The 21,530-nt window shown below is 41.4% G+C and overlaps 1 protein-coding gene across 3 annotated transcripts in view; it reads right to left on the reverse strand.

Annotated features, from left to right (window-relative positions):
- Nucleotides 1-21,530, reverse strand: part of CDH23 (cadherin related 23) — a 1,745,895-nt gene that overhangs the window by 1,536,623 nt on the left and 187,742 nt on the right. For all 3 annotated transcript variants that reach the window (XR_013214534.1, XM_077259280.1, XM_077259282.1), the window contains exon 2: nt 4,739-4,810. Coding sequence is in view for 2 of the 3 variants with exons in the window: in XM_077259280.1 (XP_077115395.1) it covers nt 4,739-4,805 (67 nt within the window). In the remaining variant the exon portion in view is untranslated. The remainder of the gene's footprint in view (nt 1-4,738; nt 4,811-21,530) is intronic.

The raw sequence follows: 21,530 nt of genomic DNA on the forward strand, positions 1-21,530 counted from the left end.
CAGCAGGCCACACGAACACTTCCACCCTCAAGACGATACCACGACACTTTAAAAATCTACATAATTGTGATAGTACCCTGTTGAGGGTACGTGGTATCGACTCCCTGAAAATCAACATCAGAGGTGGGGATCTATCTGGGCGACTTGCAAGGTTGGAGACAAGGTGGATTTGGACATTGAACACGGTCCACCCATTCGGCCTTAACGAGTGCCTGTCATTTGCCCCATTCCTGGGGTCCTCCGGGTAGTGTGCGCCGTTATGTGCGGATTCCTACATGCATGCTGTTTTAATTGCTTTTAACTATACATTTTTTACTTGTATTTCAGTGATAACTTTTCATCCACCATATGTGCTATTCTCCGTGGGAAAGGAGTGGCCCGAATGAAGTCTCCGTCTGTAACCTATGTGCTTTGGTTCCTGTTGTTGCGGTTTCGGACCTCTTATAGTATATATCTTGGCATTATGTGTTGTTGTTATAATCATTTGTGTATCATGATTTGTATGCATTGTAATGTATGATTTGTTGCACTGTAATCACTTTACTATTTTTATATTACTAGCATTATGTTATGTTATGTTACGTTATTGAGGTGGTTACATGACATCAATATCTGTCATTATGTATGTATATTGTGGTTGTCTTATATTGTTTTCCTTTTTGGTGCTCATACATTTTTCTATTGCCAATGCCTATATTAGGTCCTATATTTGTCGATTGTGGTGCAATTGGCAGATATCTGTGCCTTTGCCCACTTTTTGACATATTGGGTTTTAAGTGTTCTGGTGTGCGCTGTGATTGTGGCACCTTTATGTGGGCAATATGTGCCTGCCGGACTCCAGATATTGCTTTTGTACCGCAACTATACCTGTACATATTTATAAATATTCTTTCTCTTTATCAATATTGTATACAGTCGGGGCCTTTGCCCAACACCAATATGGCTATCAATGTGTGCCGCCCGGTGTGGTGTTGTTCCGCCCTCTCCCTGGCTCCACCTGCCGTCTGACGTCTTGTTCACATGGGGCCCCATGTGACCTGGCGTCGGCGGCATTGTACGGCGCCTGTGGAGGGGCGTGACTTCTCTTGCCGGCCGGCGCACACTTCCGGTCTGGCGCTGTATTTCTTTGCGCCTGTGGCCCCTCTCCCACACCCCCTGAGGAAGGAAGTTTTTGACTTCCGAAACGCGCGTTGGGGAGAGCGGTGGAGTGAGTGTGTACCTTCCTGCGCCACTAGGTATGTGACTGGGGACGCTATCATTGTGAACTGATGTTTTGCCCACTGTTATTGGCAATTTAATGCTGTTTCCTATGGGCGGTTACATGCTCTCCCACCGCTGTTTGAGGCAATCTGTCACGTTTTAGCCATGTTCCTGTCATATTTCTTATGTAATTATTAATAAATATTTTGCAATGTATCTTTGTCTTTTTGGACTTCATTACACTGAATAGTGTTGTGGTGGTTTTCTGGATTGGGCGTAGTGGAAGACCTGTTGGTCCATATTATACCATCTATATTGTGGTGAAATTGATGTCACTTTGGTGGTGTCTGCCACTAATTTTTGGAAATGTTAGCACTCCTGGTTGTATGTATATCTGTTGGATTGGGTGCAGTGGAAGACTTGTTAGACCCTATTATACTATTTCTACTGTGGTGAAATTGATGCCACTTTGGTGGTGTATGCCACTAATTTTTGGAAATGTGAGCACTCCTGGTTGGGTGTCTATCTGCTGGATTTGGTGCAGTGGAAGACCTGTCTGTCCATATTATACTATCTATACTGTGGTAAAATTGATGCCACTTTGGTGGTGTATGCCACTAATTTTTGGAAATGTGAGCACTCCTGTTTGGGTGTCCGTCTGCTGGATTAGGCATAGTGGAAGACCTGTTGATCCCTATTATACTATTTATACTGTTGTGAAACTGATGCCACTTTGGTGGTGTCTGCCACTAATTTTTGGAAATGTGTAGACTCCTTGTTGGGTCTCCTTCATGCATGTTGCCTGTAGCAGTAGGCCTCTGAGACCCTCAGGCCTCCACTTCCTTGGAGTCAACTACCCATGTTACTATCTTTGATTTTTCTGACAATATTAGTGTTTGAAACTGAAATTTTTGCCACCTGAGTGTAGCTGAGCATGAAAGCAGGTTGAGTTGTTGCATATGGTATCAGGGCTCCCAGCACAGGAGGCCTACACTGATCCCTTACCCACCTCGTCTTATTCTGACATTCAATTGAAAGCTGGAAATGCTGGCCCAGACCTTAATACCTCAAGCATGGCTGATTGCTGTAGTGCCATGCTACAATTTGGACTGTGGATGAATAGGTGCCACTTTCCTGGTGTCTTCCCATAATTTGATGTGTTTTAGCTGCTTTTGGGGCCATTATAATGTGTTGTGCATGCGTTTGTTTTTGCCTCCCATTGCCTTGAATGGTGTTCAGTTATGTTCAGCGAATATTCAATGAATAATCGGTGAACATTGAAAATTCGGAGATCGGAATCCGAACTGAACATTGAAACATTCGCTCATCTCTAGTGGTAACTAAAGGCTAACTTCTAACATTTTATTTTAATTTGTATACATGTTTAAAGGGAACCTGTCACCCCCAAAATCGACGATGAGCTTAAGCCCACCAGCATCAGGGCTTATCTACAGCATTCTTTAACTGTTCTGTGTCTGTTCTCTGTGGTGTCTCATTTTTTTATGTATTCAGTTTTACCTGTTCTTTAATAAAGTTGACATTATATTATTAGTGCAGTCTAGCATCCCTTTTTGGTGTGTAAGGATTTAGCCAGTCAAACAAAAGTTAGCTGTTTAGAATGGTAAAATGAGCAACTGTAAGTACACAGTGCTTTACAATACTGTATGATGACTGCAAGATATTAAAAGGATAAAAACTTTGATCGTGGTGATTTTTTAACCCCTTTCTGACATCAGATGTACTATTCCATGTGACCCAGACCAATTTGACCATGAACGGAATAGTATGTTTCAGCGATCAGCCGCGATCACGGGGGGAGCATGGCCGATCGCCACTGGGTGTCAGCTGATTCTGATAGCTGGCACCCGGCACTAGGTACCAGGAGTTGTCACAGACCGCTCCCGGCACTTTAACCCCCAAAATACTGTAATTGAACATGATCGCAGGATTCTGGAAGCCGGCGCAGGGGCTGACAGCCCCTATACCTTTGCATCGGAGACCCCGCGGCATGATGTGGTGTCCCGATGTTGCCATGGTGACCCGATGTCGTCATGAAGACATCCAGGTCACCAGAGCTAGGAAACTTGGTGATCAGATGCAGTGCATTATCACCAAGTCTTCCTGTCAGTGCAGCGCTGACAGCTGATATGGCGGAGCTAAGGAAATCGAAAAGATGCAATGTTGGTATGCCTATAACTTGTAATTTTCTATACGGTTTACGACTGTATGAATATTCCCTTTTTTCTGTTATGTTTAATAAACAAAGATTGAACAATAAAAACTATTTTTTTGCAAAAAAAAGTATTTTATTGTGTAGTAGGTAGCTCTATCATCCAGTGGATAGGCCAAATAGCACCAAAAGCAGGATACTCTAAAATACAGCTACAAAAACAAAAAAAAGCGGAGTATAGGGTCAACAATCATTATAACAAGTATAATTTTAATGACAAATTCAATAAATACAACAGACATTTAGTTCCAAAGGTATACATAATTACAAAATTAAATCAGAGAGACACAGACAATAAAGGATCAGGTAGATAACAGCTAGTGTGTCCTGACCAAGAACCAATGGGGCATAATGTAAAGTGCTAGTGCCTTATACTTCCCACAAAAGGATCAAGGGGGTAAAAATCAGTGTATGAAGCAGCTCATCCTATTGCTCAACTTTTAGAAGTTTGATAATCCTCTCCTTTGTTTCAGTTGACATCTCTCGTGTTGGAGCCATGATTCATGTCAGTCCACTTGGTGCAACAGCTCTCCAAGGTATGATCACTCCTTTTTAGATGCAGACTAATGAGCAGATCTAATTTGATGCAAGTGTTATTTTGGGGTCTGAAAATTTACAGGGTGATTCCATAATTTTTTCCTCAGAATTAAGTGATTCCATAATTTTTTTCCCTATGCTTGGTTAAAAAAGTAACCATTACTGACTACCTATTTTTTGTTCTTGATTTCTTTTAGTGTTTCTTAAAGCCAGAAAGTTGCCATTTGAAATGACTTTAGTTTTGTGCCATGCCTGTGATCTGTTTTTTTTCTACAAAATTAAACAACTGAATGAACATCCTCCAAGGCCGGTGATTCCATAATTTTTGCCAGGGGTTGTATATGGCCATTGCATTTTGCCTTATAGATGCTGGTCATTCACACAATCAAAGTAATTGGGCCCCACATCTCTAGCAACCCCAATCAGCTGTCAGTGATCAATCAGTGTCATTGTGTGTTTTCACATATCTATATATTTATAGGTGTGCATACATATATATGGTTATGGCTCTTGGAAAAGTAGTAATTAAAAAACAAAACTGGACAAAAAAATGGAGTGGGAAAGAATATATAGAAACTATACAGCAAGGAAAAATAGCTATATACAATGTGGCCACAAAGAATCCAATAAATGACATAAGGGTCCATACAATTCAGATTGTGAATGAAAAATTTAAGTCAGAATACCATAAGAAAAATCTGCAAATGTTGTATTTCCAGTTATATATTAGACTTTGAGACATATTTAAATCATATTTGAAAAGCTACTCACCCACAGAGAAAGACTGAAAGAGAAAAATAAAGAAGAGAGGATCTCGGAAAATCAGGTGTCCCTTCATTATTCCTGTATACAAAACAAAAAGAAAATTGGTTAACAAACCGTGGTAAACTAAGCCATTTTACTGCGCGATAACTGTAAATACCGAAGGTTTATTCAAGAAACTAATCAGTTCAAGTTAAAGCAGTTTTTCACAGAAAAAAATAGACACTTATGTAACTTGCACTGTGACAGGATTGGCATGTTACAAGAACAAGACGGAACAATCTATTCCAAGTATCACAAATAGAAAATCTGTATTACTTGTAATCGCGCTTAGAATAATGTTCATTAACATAACTCTAGAGACATAAACATAAGGTGTTCAGAAATTAAGATGGATTTTTCAACATGAAAATATTTTAACACAGATATTATAACATTGTGAAATGTATGTTCAGAACCATGATAGAGCAATAACAAAGTGACCAATACTACAAACTGTATTGCCATATTGTAAGAGCTGTCTACTATGTTCTTATTTCACGTCAAAGTCTTTTTTAATTTTTAGGACACAATCGACACAGTTTTTACTAGCGTGATCTAGCAAAACATATACCTCACGTATGATTGATGGAGAATTATTTATTTCCAATTAGTTCACACTGAGAAAAACAATAACAGTCTTAGGTAACAAGTAACATGAACCTTCATAGAAAATTCACTAGAGACATAAACTTGATATTCACGTACACAACACATGGTGAGCTCACACTATTGTAACTAATCTGGGCATACAGTATCTTGATATGTTCATTCTATAGCTCCCATCTCAGATGATTGAAAATAAACAAAAATCCATCTACTGTAATTTCAGAAAAATATGACCACATGGTTTCCTGTAATGTTTAGCAGATACATTCTCACAGTATTGTTCTCAAAAAACATTTGAGATATTTTATGCAAAATTTAGCGTTTACAGTCATAAAGGGACTCCAGACAAAAACAAAAATAAATCACATTTGAGTCATGAAGATCTATTTTACCCCAAAGTTTCAGTTATTGGAATGGTGTAATAACGTAAATTCCCCAATTTAATCTCCTATACCTGCTGCAGTTGAATCGTGGATGACCCAAAACAACAGACAAGTGTATTGCAGGATGTCAATACAACTGAAAAGATGGATTCTGTGACCATTGGTATACACAGTTTAAATAGACATCCAGTCACCTACGCAAGACAACCCCTTTAAGTTTAAAGTCATATATACTTTATTAGACAATCAGAACTAATTGCATAATTAGCTTTAGCTACAATCATTTAAGTATTTTTAGTTTTCTATGAGGCCTCTTTCACACGCCCTGATATTTCTGGTACCAGAAAAACTAGTATCAGAGATATCCGTGTCCGTGTGTCCATGTGTCGTGTGTGTAATACTTGCGGCACACCTGTGGCAACCATGTGCCGCCCGTGTGCCGCTTCAGTACCACACGGATGGCTGGTAGGGAACAGCGCTTACTGTAGCTTTTCTTCCCTGGTAACTGGTTTAATATGCATAGTTTCTGACAAGCATCCAGCTGGAACTGTGTGGATGACCGGAACATGATGACTTGCCTGCATATTGGCTTGCATGTGTGCTTTTGTGTATAGATTTCAGTGAGGTGTAGCAAACTGGTACGTTCTGGTGCATGAAAGAGTGTCAGGATGAGTGGTTGGCAGTGAGTTGAACAGACCTTGAATACAGGATGCTGGTGAAAGATCTGCATCCTGTTCCCCTAGAGCTGAGGTGAGGAACCTCCAGCCTGCGGGCCACATGCAGCCCCTGGTGGCTTTTCATGCAGCCCACAGGAAGGTCCCCGAAGTCTGCAATGCTCGGGCAGTAGCCGTATCCTGTCAGCTGCCGGCCTTTTAACCCCCAAGTGCATGGTACGCAGTGTTCATCACAGAATGCTGCCTGCCCTGAACATGAATGTGGATTTCATTGGGGTAGCCGGGGTTAGCGGCCAATGGGCTCCCGTCCTTCTCTCCCAAAGAGGAGCTACTGCCAGAGAGTCCACAGCGATCTCTTTGTGTCAGGAACACCGCACTGCACTTGCTAACTGAGCCAGTGCGCGTGTTCTTAGTAAACAAACTGTGCCTACGGATATCTGTGGAGCAGGGCATCAGCGATGAAGATGCATGCTTCAGACAAACAGGACCTAAAGCACATGACCTCTGGGGGCGTAGCCTACCTCCGGAGAGCTAGGAGGTGAAGGATAACTACAGGACAAAGTTATAAAGGGGCAAACACAGAACGTATAGTCAGAATGTAGCCAAGGGATCACACACAGAGAGGGCAGCGCAGTACAAGAGAAGCAGGCAGAGGGTAATCAGGATGTAGCCAAGAGATCATACACAGAGAGGTCAGCATAGTACAAAAGGGGCAGGCAAAACTCATAACAGGGACACAGCTAAATCAGAACCAGACAGATGAAACGTAGCACAGGCACAAAGCACTGGCACAGGCGCAACAGGGTCAGACACACTCAGCCAAGGATCAGAGTATAAGCGACAAGGAACGGACCCACAATGAGGCTATAAGAAGCCTCCCAGAATCCCAAAGTGAGGCTGTCCAGATTAACCTTAAACCTACCTTTACCCACAAGCTAGGCAAACAATGACACTGTGCCTGCAGCTCTGGGCTTGTCTGCAGGTGATCTGTGCCCCTCAGCTCTGTGCCCCCCTGTGATCTCTGTGCCCCCCCACTATGTGACCCAGTCTGATCTTTGTGCCCCATGTGATCTCTTTGCCCTCAACTATAAGCCCCCTGTGATCTCTGTGGCCCCAGCTATGTGCCCCCTGTCATCTCTGTGCCCCATAGGTTATGTCCACCTGTGATCCCTGTGCCCCCAGCTATGTGCCCCCTGTGATCTCTGTTCCCCCTGTGATCTCTCTGCCCCCACATATGCCATGTGATTTCTGTGTCCTCCAGCTACATGCCCCCTGTGATCTCTGTGCCCCCAGCTCTGTTTCCCCTGTGATCTCTCTGCCCCTCCAGCTATATGCCCCCTGTGCTTTCTGCGCTCTCCAGCTATATGCAGCCTGTGATCTCTGTGCCCCCCAGCTATATACCCCCTATGATCTCTGTTTCCCCTGTGATCTCTCTGCCCCTCCAGCTATATGGCCCCTGTGATTTATGTGCCCTCCAGCTATATGCTCCCTGTGATCTCTGTGCCCCCCAGCTATGTGCCCCACCTGTGATCTTCATGTCACCCCTGGAAAAGCAGCTGTGAGAAGCAGATTGATCAGTGTCACCTAACATAACAGCTGTACCAAAGAGAAGCAGCTATTGCCGTCACATTAAGGGTGACTTACCTTAATTAATTGTTTGACTAAATATACTGGGGTCATTTTCAAGGTGACCATTTTTATATGGCCCACAAATGATGCTAGAAATTTCCAAATGGCCCCGACTGGAAAAAAGGTTCCCCACCCCTGCCCTAGAGGATTATCTGTGCTGTCAGGAATGATTGTTGGAGCCAGGGGTGCACTTTGGCATAGTACATAATCTCTTGTGCACTTAATAGGGTCTTCAGTATCAAAATCACTTAAACTGATGCTGTCTTTTTAAATCCCATTGAAAGTTTGTTCCAAGACCTTTGATCTTGTCTTGACTGTGGCTTGCTCACATTCCTTCTCCAGAGCCTATACTTCTTCCATTTTGTGCGCTCATTTTGCGTTCTCTTCCATTTCTTCCTTCTCACGTGCCACTTCTGCTGCTAAGTTTGCTTACAATGTGTCCATTACAGCCTTCTCGCATACTGTCCTCCCCTTAATTTCTGACTTCTGGAGGACCACTTCTGCTGCTGCGGTTGATTGCAATGCTTCCATTTCTGCCTTCTTTTGGATAAAGGTGGCTTGTATCTTAGTAGCCTTGGCTTCTGCACATGACTTTGTAAGCTGCTCCCTAAGTGTTGGCGATTTTGAAGAACGTGACTTAGATAATTGTTTTGAGTGCCTGGCAGACACAGCAATGTGAGGTGACGTCCATGGTATTTGTGCGATTCTTGCCTTTGTCTTAGCTGTAATATCGCATTCTCTCTCAGAATTAAGTTGTTGGAAAACTTGCAGCTCTTCAAGAGAATCAGCTGTATTATGCCTCTGCCAAATTGTGATGCATTCGATTATCTTTCTGGTATAGATTTCATGAATTGAACACAGTTGTCCTAGGGCTCCCTGTAGTGGTAGTTTGAGGGAAGCAGGCTGGGAGATGCTCTTAATGTGACTCAGCAATTTTTTCCTTAAGTCTGATATAACACAAGAAAGTTCATATTTAATGGTTTTAAAGTTCTCTCTAGCTTTCCATTTAGGCTTTGTAGAGTGTTTAGCCTGCTGAATGGACTGTGAATTAAACTGGTTACAGTACATTCTTCATCTGACAGTGGATTTGGCAAAGACCACATAGCTTTCCCTCAGCCATTGTACTTAACAGGCATAATGGAGCTCTGATGTGAGCTGCCCTTCTGGAAGCCTGAAGAGGTACTGTGATCTTATACTTACACACACTGGATGAATTCTTATATGCTTTAAGCAGATGCTCTGCTATAGGTTCGGTAGCTTTATTGAAGCTATATACTGACTTTACAGGTGTATATGGCAAAAGTCTTTTTTAGTATTCTGACTCCATAGCTAGGCTGCAAGTGCAGGGCACCATTTCTAGGCTGCCTCAGTATAAAACCATTACTCACACATAAAAATATAATCATATAGCTTGAACTCGATTGTATGAGACATGTATGGAGGTTTATCTTCCAGCTGAATTCTTTAAGGTATGCACACAAATAGTATGTAAAAAAGACTTCTCAGAAACAGGACTGCAGCGCAAACACATGAGCTTCAAGATGGCTGATGGACAGTAAATAAGGAAGAAAAGAGGGGTTAATGATGTCAGAGCTACATCACAGAGAGATAGGGAGAGAGGAAGGACAAACTTCTAAAGAGGGCAAACTTCATTGCAAGCAATGAAACAGCAAAATATAACAACAAAATTATATATACTGATTTGTGGACCAAACTGTCTGTATGATCCACAAATCATGGGACATGACACTCTATTCTATCGATTCTATTCTGATGGTCCAGTCTGTGAATTTACTGTACTTGGCTGATGAAATGTCAGATCACCTTTGAGATGTGTGTGTAAAAATTGGGCGGCACACATTTAGATCACAGAGAATAATGAAATATTTGCACATACACATATGTGTGCTTTTTGTTTATGAAAATGAATTATATAGTTTTGCTATTTATACTGATAACACAGCACAGAGTTAGTAATTCTCTAAGATAAAAACTAAAAAGTATGCCAGGTTGATGCTTAAACAACTTGCCATCCGGTACACTGTACAAGAAAAGACTTAGGGGCTACCAGGGGAATACAATCTAATTACGTCCTTGTGACCTGCACTGATTTAGGTTTGAGGTTTGTTCCGCTGTGGAACATTTTTAAGATATAAATGTGTAAGATCTGACCTGTTGACTACCCTCAAGAGACTACTTTTACTCATCCACAGAAGGACCAATGACCGAGTGTACAATAGCAAGGGAGAGAACACTGGTTACATTCTTAACTCAATTACCAGCAAGGTAATGACACAGCACGCCACAACTGATTCTTTACTATGGTTCTAAGGAAAAATAAAATATATAAAAAATGCTGCAAATTGTACCAGTACATCATTACCAATATTTGGACTTAAATTCACCATACTCTTTGCAAAACATAGTGACAAAAACATCCCTCTGAGATTAAGACCTTAAAATTACAGCAAATTTTTTTAATTTTTTAATTAAATTTTTTTTTAATGCATTTTTTTTAATCTAAAACTAAAGTAGGTGACAATACTAATTGATACAAAGACAAAATCAAACACTAGTGCTTATGTCAGAAATCTGCCATAAAACGCTTTGAAAAGTCACAAATTTTTTGCGCAATGCAAGGTTGTGCAAAACTGTTGCAGAATTAGGTATTTATAGGCCTGTATTGACCAAAATAGACAAAGCTTGGGCATGATGACACCCAGTCATCTACATCTGGATGAGTTGTGGTATACCTTAACATCTCCAGTCTCTGGAGTATGAGTTGTGGTGAGGGGTAAGGAGGCTTACTCCACTTCTAAGTTTTAGGTTTTTAAGATGCCCTCGATTATCTTAGAGGCCACAGTCACACATTGAGTATTTGGTCAGTATTTTACCTCAGTATTTGTAAGCCCAATCCAAGAGTAGGGGAAAAATGTAGAAGTTTCTATTATACTTTACCTCTGATTGTTCCACTCCTGATTTTGGTTTACAAATACTGATGTAAAATACTGACCAAATACTGAATATGTGAACAAGGTCTTAATGAATCAGGCACCTCTGACTCACCTCTGGAATCCTGAAAAATGCAGCAAAAACACACATAAAGAAAAGCAGAAAAAAAGCCAGCAAAACCTAAGGTTTTGGCTGCAGAAAAAAAGCTCCAAAAAAACAATGTGTGCACATAGCATTATGTGCCAGGTTATTGTCATGCACAAAAGCTCTTACCAAGAAAAGTAATTTCAGAGTAATTTCAGAGCTTTACCCACCTTTAATATAACCCATATTCTGTACAATTCAATATAAAAATAAACTGAAATCTTTTTGACTTTTTGGGTGGAAAAATAAAAATAAAGAACTAAAATAAAGTGGTTGCATAAATATCTACACCATTTAACTAATATCTTGTTGAAGTAGCCTTTGAATTTATAATAACATTTTCTTTTTCGGTAGGAGTTTATTATCACGGCACATCAATGATTGTCAATCTTGGCCCAGTTTTCCTTGCATGAATACTTCAAAACTGTCATATAGAGCCCTCTTCAGATCCACTCACAGATGATCAATTGGATTCTTGTCTGTGCTCTTGCTGGTCTATTTCAAAACTTTGACCTTCTTCTGGACAATCCATTTCTGAAAGGTGAAATTCCTCTTTATTTTCAGATGTTTAGCAAATGCCTGAAGATTTTGTTGCAAAATTGTCTGATATTTGAAACTATTCACAATTTCCTCTGCCTTAATTAAAGGCCCAGTTAAAGCTGCCAGAAAATAGCTCCAAAGCATAATGTTGCCTCCATCATACTTCACTCTGGGTATGGTGTTCTTTTGGTGATGCACAGGGTTGGCTTTACGTAAAACATACCTTTTGGTATTATGGACAAAATGTTCAACTTTGGTCCCATGAGACAATAACACAATTTTCCAAATGCTTTTGGTAGACTCCTGAAGGTTTTGGCAATACATAGCTAGCTTTGATGTTTTTATTTGTAAGAAAAAGCTTTTGTCTTGCCATTACAGGCAGATATAGAAAGAATCCAGTAGATTGTTGTCATGTGCAGTACACAACCATTACTTGCCAGAAATTACTGCAGCTTCTTAAATGTTGCCGTAGGCATCTTGGCGGCCTTCTGGGCCAGTTTCCTTTTTGTTGTTTCCTCACATTTTGAGAAAGATTCAGTTCTAGGCAATGTCATGTTTGGTATATCTGTAATCACACTGATAAGAATTATTTTGCCAGGTCACTTTCATCAAACAGTAAAAACTATTTCCTAAACACGTTAAAATTGTGTTTATTTCTTAATTTCGCCACACTTGGAATTATTTTCCAATTTTTCAAAACACTATTTGGTAAAATGAATGGTATCAACCTAAATTGGAAAAGGTCTTTACAGTTAAAGCAGTCAGACTGTGGAATGCAGACCACAAGATGAAGTAATGACAATATAAAAGCTTTTATAAAAGGGCTGGATGATTTCCTCAATACACATAACATTGTGGGTTATAGCTAATTTAGTGACAAAATGTCTATTTGTACAATTGGCCATTGCAAGGGGTTAACAACTGAGAAATGATTCTACTTGATATGATTTTTTTTACATGACAAAAAACTGCCATTTTAACATGGGGTTTAATAGACTTTTTATATCGAGTGTATTATTTATATTTTTATTACACTGAGAAAGTTTCTTTCAATTAGGTCTCGCTCACACAAGTATATACACTCACCGGCCACTTTATTAGGTACACCTGTCCAACTTCTTGTTAACACTTAATTTCTAATCAGTCAATCACATGGCGGCAACTCAGTGCATTTAGGCATGTAGACATGGTCAAGACAATCTCCTGCAGTTCAAACCGAGCATCAGTATGGGGAAGAAAGGTGATTTGAGTGCCTTTGAACGTGGCATGGTTGTTGGTGCCAGAAGGGCTGGTCTGAGTATTTCAGAAACTGCTGATCTACTGGGATTTTCACGCACAACCATCTCTAGGGTTTACAGAGAATGGTCCGAAAAAGAAAAAAAATCCAGTGAGTGGCAGTTCTGTGGGCGGAAATGCCTTGTTGATGCCAGAGGTCAGAGGAGAATGGGCAGACTGGTTCGAGCTGATAGAAAGGCAACAGTGACTCAAATCGCCACCCGTTACAACCAAGGTAGGCCTAAGAGCATCTCTGAACGCACAGTGCGTCGAACTTTGAGGCAGATGGGCTACAGCAGCAGAAGACCACACCGGGTACCACTCCTTTCAGCTAAGAACAGGAAACTGAGGCTACAATTTGTACAAGCTCATCGAAATTGGACAGTAGAAGATTGGAAAAACGTTGCTTGGTCTGATGAGTCTCGATTTCTGCTGCGACATTCGGATGGTAGGGTCAGAATTTGGCGTAAACAACATGAAAGCATGGATCCATCCTGCCTTGTATGGAGCATCTTTGGGATGTGCAGCCGACAAATCTGCGGCAACTGTGTGATGCCATCATGTCAATATGGACCAAAATCTCTGAGGAATGCTTCCAGCACCTTGTTGAATCTATGCCACGAAGAATTGAGGCAGTTCTGAAGGCAAAAGGGGGTCCAACCCGTTACTAGCATGGTGTACCTAATAAAGTGGCCGGTGAGTGTATATCGGACAAGTGCTATCTGATGCTTTATCAGATAGCATTGGAACCAATGTTATTCTATGGCAGTGCTGATCAGTGCTTTTTTCTCACACCGATTTGGCATGAGAAAAAATTGCAACATGCTGTAATTTTCACCGCAAATTGGATCGCTCTCACCCATTGAAGTCTATGGGTGCATGTAAAACATCAGACTGCGCTCAGATATCTGAGTGCAGTCTGATTTCCATGGACTCACACAATGGAGAAGATGGAAAAATTGTGTTCTCCATCTTCTACTCACCTGTGCTACAATTCTCTCATCCGAGAGAACACACTAAGCTGATACTTGGATCAGAATGTCATTGGAGTGTCATTAAAATCACCTTGATTCTCTTGGAGGAGAGAATAAACACTCGTGTGACCCCAGCCTTAGAGAAAACCTGCAGACAGGAAATTCATATTACAGGTATTTTGGTGTCCAACACAAAGAGTCATTTTTTTAGACTCAATTTTCATGTTTACACGAGTGGAGCAGGTTTGAATATAATTTTCTGATACTCAGATGTACTGCCTTCCACCCCAGGATGGTGCTCAGCAGAATGTAATGCACACTCATACATCCCTTTTATTTATACAGCTCTGGCAAAATTTAAGAGACCACCACATCAAAACCCTGTCATGGGCAAACCAATCTCCAGACCTGAACCCCATTGAAAACCCCTGGAATGAAATCAAGAGGATGATTTGATTAAACAAAGATATCAAAGAACTAACATTTTTGCACCAGAAACAGTGTGAAAGACTGGGGAAAGTGGATCACCCCCAAGGGCCATGGGGTACTCGGTACCGGTTCCGATGTTCACTGGGGGATGTCATGGTGGCTGACCTGGTCCATGGCCCTGGGACGTCCGTGTAAAAGGGAAAGGTCTTTAAAGGGATAAAATTTATGTTCGTGACGCCACCTGTGGTATTCGGTCAGGGTGACCGACGCTGCTTTAAGGGGTCCACTGGGGTGATGTTATGGCAGCTAGATAGTATACCTTCCCACAGGTGAAGTATGTCCTCAGGGCTTCCCGGTGTGTAGATTGTGGAATGGTGAGAGGCGCAGAGAAGAACGAGGACACAAGGTTGCAGTCTCTTTACCTTTAGTGAAGACTTTAGCATCCACAGTCCAGGGCACCAGATCACAGTCCGGCCAGTTTGGAGGCAAGTCCAGAGTTTCCTTGTCCAGGTGGAAATCAGTAGCCTTCCCTTGCACTGCGGTGGTGTAGTCCCTTACTGCCTATGGCTTCACATAAGGGTCTCACAGATACGATGTTTCGCTCTTTCTGTCCCCCATATAGGATAGGACACAACCCATATGACTGGTGACTTGAGCATGTTTATAGGGTGTCTTAGATAACCCGGCTCTGTAGGTGTCATCGTGCCTCCTGGGTGTAGGTGCGGACAGGTAACCTGCAATTAGCTGTCCTGCCGGTCTCTGAAATAAGGCGTAGAGGTCCTTACTCCATCGGTGTTCTGGCTACCGGGGTTTTGCGCCTCAGATGGAGGCAGCCTGAGCGGGGCTGGTCCCCTTCTGGTATCCTCTCCTTTGCTTCGACTTCCTTCACACTCGCTGCAATACAATTCTGCCTTTCAATGTCTCTTTCTGGGAGCTGCAGCTCTGAGGGCATGCACAGCTCCATTGACTCTCTGTCCTTCTCAGACCACTGTCTGGAACTGACTGAGCTGAGCTCAGCCAGCAACTAACTAACTTTCCCTAAAGACTACCAGTTATATAGCTCTATGGGGAGTGACCTAATAAATAGGAGCAGAAGCTCCCCCTGGTGGCCTGGAGTGTGAAATGCATTGCATGTTTGTGATACCTGGAAGCAGTTATCCTTTCTTGCCTCCAAACGTAGCATCACTCTCCTCGGGAGGAAAGCGACACTACTGCGATGACTAGGACCCCGGTGTGCCGCAAAAACATGCCAAGACGCATGAAAGGTCTGGAGATTGGGCTGCCTATGACAGGGTTTTGATGTGGTGGTTTTTTACTTTTTGCCAGAGCTGTATTTGCCATAAATATACGTATTTTTTTAATAAAATCTAAATATGGGCCAACATATAATGTATGCTTGATTTCTCCATTCTGATGACTTTCATTTTTGACTATATACAGTACAGACCAAAAGTTTGGACACACCTTCTCATTTAAAGATTTTTCTGTATTTTCATGACTATGAAAATTGTACATTCACACTGAAGGCATCAAAACTATGAATTAACACATGTGGAATTATATACTTAACAAAAAAGTGTGAAACAACAGAAATTATGTCTTATATTCTAGGTTATTCAAAGTAGCCACCTTTTGCTTTGATGACTGCTTTGCACACTCTTGGCATTCTCTTGATGAGCTTCAAGAGGTAGTCACCGGGAATAGTGCTGTATTTTAAAAAATGAAATAGTGTAGTCAATGCCCACTCAACAAATAAAAATTGCCAGGGTCTAGTATCAAGTATGATGTTACAGGGTATATACGCTAGATTCCTTGATAGGGCGTTGATTCAGGGAACTAGTCTGATTGCCGTATGTGGAGTCGGGAAGGAATTTTTTTCCCCAATGTGGAGCTTACTCTTTGCCACATGGTTTTTTTTTGCCTTCCTCTGGATCTGTTACATACTTAGGTAGTTAACTGGTTCATGCAGCTTTACATGAACACCCGAGCCTTACACTATGGCTGGTCCAAATAACTAAAGCAATTGTTACCATCCACCTCTCGTGTCTCCCCTTTTCCTCATAGATTGTAAGCTTGCGAGCAGGGCCCTCATTCCTACTAGTATCTGTTTTGAACTGTGATTTCTGTTATGCTGTAATGTCTATTGTCTGTATAAGTCCCCTCTATAAGTTGTAAAGCGCTGCGGAATATGTTGGCGCTATATAAATAAAATTATTATTATTATTATTATTATTATCAACATTTTAGGGCATGTTATGTTAGGCTATGGGTTGAACTAGACGGACTTAAAGTCTTCCTTCAACCTTAATAACTATGTAACTATGTAACTATGTAACTATGTCCTCTAACCACTATATTTAGAGGAGGTTTTCTCATGTAATTTGAAACAGCAGATTATTACCTTTCTGATGTTCTCCTTACCCTATAGGACTTTAAAAACTGTTGAATAAAGAGGTATACAATTGTCTAGATTTTTTAATCATCACATCACTAATTAGAAACGACTTGAAATCTGTGAGTAACATACATACTAATAGGTCACACACGTTGATGCACTTCTAACATGAACAACTGCATTTAGAGAAGAGCTGCAGTCCCTATAATTACACAATTAACAAAATCAGGGAGTAAATCATCTTGTAGGATTGATGTCAATATGAAACATATTCCATACTAACAGAACAATGAGAAGAATCTTTGTGTATATAACAATACAATGTAAAAGACCATTTAATTGATGAGAACACAACTCTGTTGGATATTCCAGATGGTTCTTTAAAGCTAGTAGATCAACAACGGAAAAGCAAAGTAATGTAGTAAAATGTGTGATAACCAATGATGCTGTTGGGGCTTAACCCTTGTAAATCAGAAAATCAATAAACATTTCTATAAATACAGCTCTGGCAAAAATTAGGAGCCCACCACATCAAAACCCTGTCATGGGCAGCCCAATCTCCAGACCTGAACCCCATTGAAAACCTCTGGAATGTAATCAAGAGGATGATGGATAATCACAAGCCATCAAACAAAGAAGAACTGCTTAAATATTTGCCCCAGAAGCAGTGTGAAAGACTGGTGGAAAGCATGCCAAGACGCATGAAAACTGTGATTTAAAATCATGGTAATTCCACAAAATATTGATTTCTGAACTCTTCCTGAATTAAAACAATAGTATTGTTGTTTCTAAATGATTATGAACTTGTTTTCTTTGCATCATTTGAGGTCTGAAGGCACTGGGTTTTTTTTAATTTTGATAATTTTTCTTTGTCTGAAAAAAAATACAAAATGTATTGCTTGGAAATTCGGAGATATGTTGTCAGAAGTTTATAAACTAAAAGAACTATTTATATTTTACTTAAAAATGTACCTATAAAGAGAAAAATCTGACAAACTGAACATTTTGCAGTGGCCTCTTAATTTCTGCCAGAGCTGTATAAGACTAAGGGTATGTTTCCACATTCAGGAAACGCTGCGTGTTTGACGCTGCGTTGAGCCGCAGCGTCAAACACGCAGCGTCCAGATGTTACAGCATAGTGGAGGGGATTTCATCAAATCCCATCTCCACTATGTTTTAAAAGACGCATGCGGTAGAGCCGCGAAAACGGACATGCGGCGCGTCTTTTAAGAATGCAGCATGTCCTTATATTGCAGAAACAACGCAAGGACAGCGCAGGTGACCTGCCAGTGACCTCAGGTGCAGATTTGGTCTGGATTTTACCTGCATAAAATCCTAACCAAATCCTGATGCAATCCTGAACGTGGACACATACCCTAAGGGATACCTATGGTTATTAACAAATGGCCCTGTAGGGCCAAGCATTGCTTGCCACTAAAACAAACCCACATATAATGTAAGATGCCAGACCCATTCCACTTCAAAGGCAATATACAAAGTATATTATACATGAAGCAATACATGCAGTGTAGGATACAGCACATACTGTGAAACCCGACGCACGTTTCGGCAATTAACCTTCTTCCGGGGTGATACCACACTGTCACACACACCCATTTATCACAGGCAGACACCAATCAGAGCGGTCATACACACAAAATCCTTAATAAATCCTGTTAACTCGTCTGCTAACCCTCTATCCATTAACCGCTTCATGCCGCGGCCCTTTTTCTTTTTTGTGTTTTTGTTTTTCGCTCCCCTCCTTCCCAGAGCCATAACTTTTTTATTTTTCCATCAATATGGCCATGTGAGGGCTTATTTTTTGCGGGACGAGTTGTACTTTTGAACGACATCATTGGTTTTACCATGTAGTGTACTAGAAAACGGGAAAAAAATTCCAAGTGCAGTGAAATTGCAAAAAAAGTGCAATCCCACACTTGTTTTTTGTTTGGCTTTTTTGCTAGGTTCACTAAATGCTAAAACTAACCTGCTATTATGATTCTCTAGGTCATTACGAGTTCATAGACACCTAACATGACTAGGTTATTTTTTATCCAAGTGGTGAAAAAAAATTCCAAACTTTGCTTAAAAAAATAAAAATAAATAAGTGCCATTTTCCGATACCCGTAGTGTCTCCAATTTTCGTGATCTGGGGTCGGGTGAGGGCTTATTTTTTGCGTGCCGAGCTGATGTTTTTAATGATACCATTTCAGCGCAGATGCGTTCTTTTGATCGCCCGTTATTGCATTTTAACGCAATGTCTCGGTGACCAAAAAAACATAATTCTGGCGTTTCGGATTTTTTTCTCGCTACGCTGTTTAGCGATCAGGTTAATGCTTTCTTTTAATTGATAGATCGGGCGATTCTGAACACGGCGATACCAAATATGTGTAGGTTTGTGGGTTTTTTTAATGTTTTATTTAGGATGGGGCGAAAGGGGGGTGATTTAAACTTTTATATTTTTAATATTTTTTTCACATTTTTAAAAACTTTTTTTTTTCACTTTTGCCATGCTTCAATAGCCTCCAAGGGAGGCTAGAAGCAGGCACAGCCCAATCGGCTCTGCTACATAACAGCGATCATCAGATCGCTGCTATGCAGCAGAAATGCAGGTGTGCTGTGAGCGCCGACCACAGGGTGGCGCTCACAGCTACCGTGCATCAGTAACCATAGAGGTCTCAAGGACCTCTATGGTTACCTTCCTGATGCATCGCTGACCCCCGATCATGTGACGGGGGTCGGCGATGACGTCATTTCCGGCCGCCCGGCCGGATGCGGTAGTTAAATGCCGCTGTGTGCATTTGACAGCGGCATTTAACAGGTTAATAGCGGCGGGTGAATAGCGATTTCACCTGCCGCTATTGCGCGCACATGTCAGCTGTACAAAACCGCTGACATGTCGCGACTTTGATGTGCGCTCACCGGCGGAGCACACTTCAAAGCAGGGGACCCGACATGCGCAGTACATGTACGGTGCATGTCACGAAAGGGTTAATGACTGGAGGGAGGAGAGAGAGAGCGTGGAAGAGACAAAGGTACTTATCTTACCACAGGTCCCATTTATGGTTAATGCACAGGGGTCCACATCACATGCAGTCCATAATGGCACACGCAGTCCCACCAGTCTATGCTGTCGCCTCAAGAAAGGACCTGAGCTTAGGTCCTTTCTTGACGCAACCACATGGTGCCGAGAGAGAATGGTGCCAACAGCCAGTTAACACTGAGCTTCCTACCAATGATCAAACCCTACATAGAAATAATGCACAGAAGGGGATACTAACAGAAAGTTACTTTATTAGAAAACCACAATATTAAAAATTACAACAGAATGAAGGGAGTACTCTGAAAGGTGACGGCTACACCAGAGCCGCAGGTAAGAGGATAATAGCATGCTACAATCAGATAGAACCATCCTTACAAAAAAAGCGAGTGTGCTAGTAATCCATGAGGTTTATAGCCCTCAGCTGGTAAAAAGCATCCAGCAAGCACATCCAGGCAAAATACAGGACAATGAATAACGTTATTAAAGCATAATTACCTCAGACCTGCGGCGCCACCCCTACGCGTGTTTCGGCTAGCATGCCTTCTTCCGGGGGAGTGGCGTCATCAGGTCATGATGCAGTATATATATAAAAGGCCACCCAATGGGGAGTAAATACATACTAGCACACAAATGCCGGCCGTATGACGGCGCATGCTCAATCGGGGCAGGGAGAGCACACATCACAGAGTGCGTCATCGCAAGGTGACAGAGCAGGAACCTCACACCGGATGTGGACAGGCGCCGCTCGTACACAAAAGGGTTGCGATGGAGACACCGTCAGCGATCGTGCACAGCCTGACACAGCCGGCATGCGCACTGGCCGCTAGAGGATGAACCAGATAAGAATGTAAGTGGAAAAACCAGAATACACAAATTACCAATGATGTACACAGAGTAAGCACAATACTAATTGGGTAAATGCAGAAACATGTTCGCCTGAGCCGTGGACTCTGAACATGGTTCCAGGAATTGTTTAACTTACCATAGGCACCTCAGAGATCTCCATCTCCAAAACAATTAACCTATGAAAAAATTGCTGTTATACTTTAATTCCATCCCATGTTAATTTTTCTCACACATTTACCTCATTTTTCAGCACGCAAAAAATGGTTTTATTCAGCACTACAACAGGTTTCATAAAAATCAAACCCTAGTGTGTTGGAGACTTGATTTTATATCACAAAGTAATATATACAATGGCTTGTGAAAGTATTCCCCCTTGGCTTTTTACCTTATTTTGTTACATTACATCCTGTGTTTAAATATTTTTGTAATCCAATTTCTGTGTGATGCATCAGCACTAAATAGTCTAAGTTGCTGAAGTGAGTAAAATATAGGCATAAATTAAATTTATGGGATCAAATAACTAAAAATTGTCATGTGACAAAGAAGCAAGGCGAAGACCGGGTTTCTCAAAGTATCCGCGCTGACCACACAGATGGAAATTTTCTTGAAAACTTTATTGTGCCGACGCGTTTTGGGGCAATCTGCCATTTCCTTTGGGCCAAAGATTATCACCTTCCTTTGTCACATTGTTATCCACGGGAGTCTGCAGCGACCACTGTTTCTTCTCACATTCTGCAAGGGGTTGTGACTTTTCACAACCTCTAAAGGTGATTGCACCTTCCGTGTATTGTCATCCAAATAATCACTTTTATCGCCCTATGTGCGCTCTCTCTCCTTAATTTAAAAATTGTGATGAGCATATGTATTCA

This window comes from Ranitomeya variabilis, chromosome 4, assembly GCF_051348905.1.
Source record: "Ranitomeya variabilis isolate aRanVar5 chromosome 4, aRanVar5.hap1, whole genome shotgun sequence".
Classification (NCBI taxonomy): Eukaryota; Metazoa; Chordata; class Amphibia; order Anura; family Dendrobatidae; genus Ranitomeya; species Ranitomeya variabilis.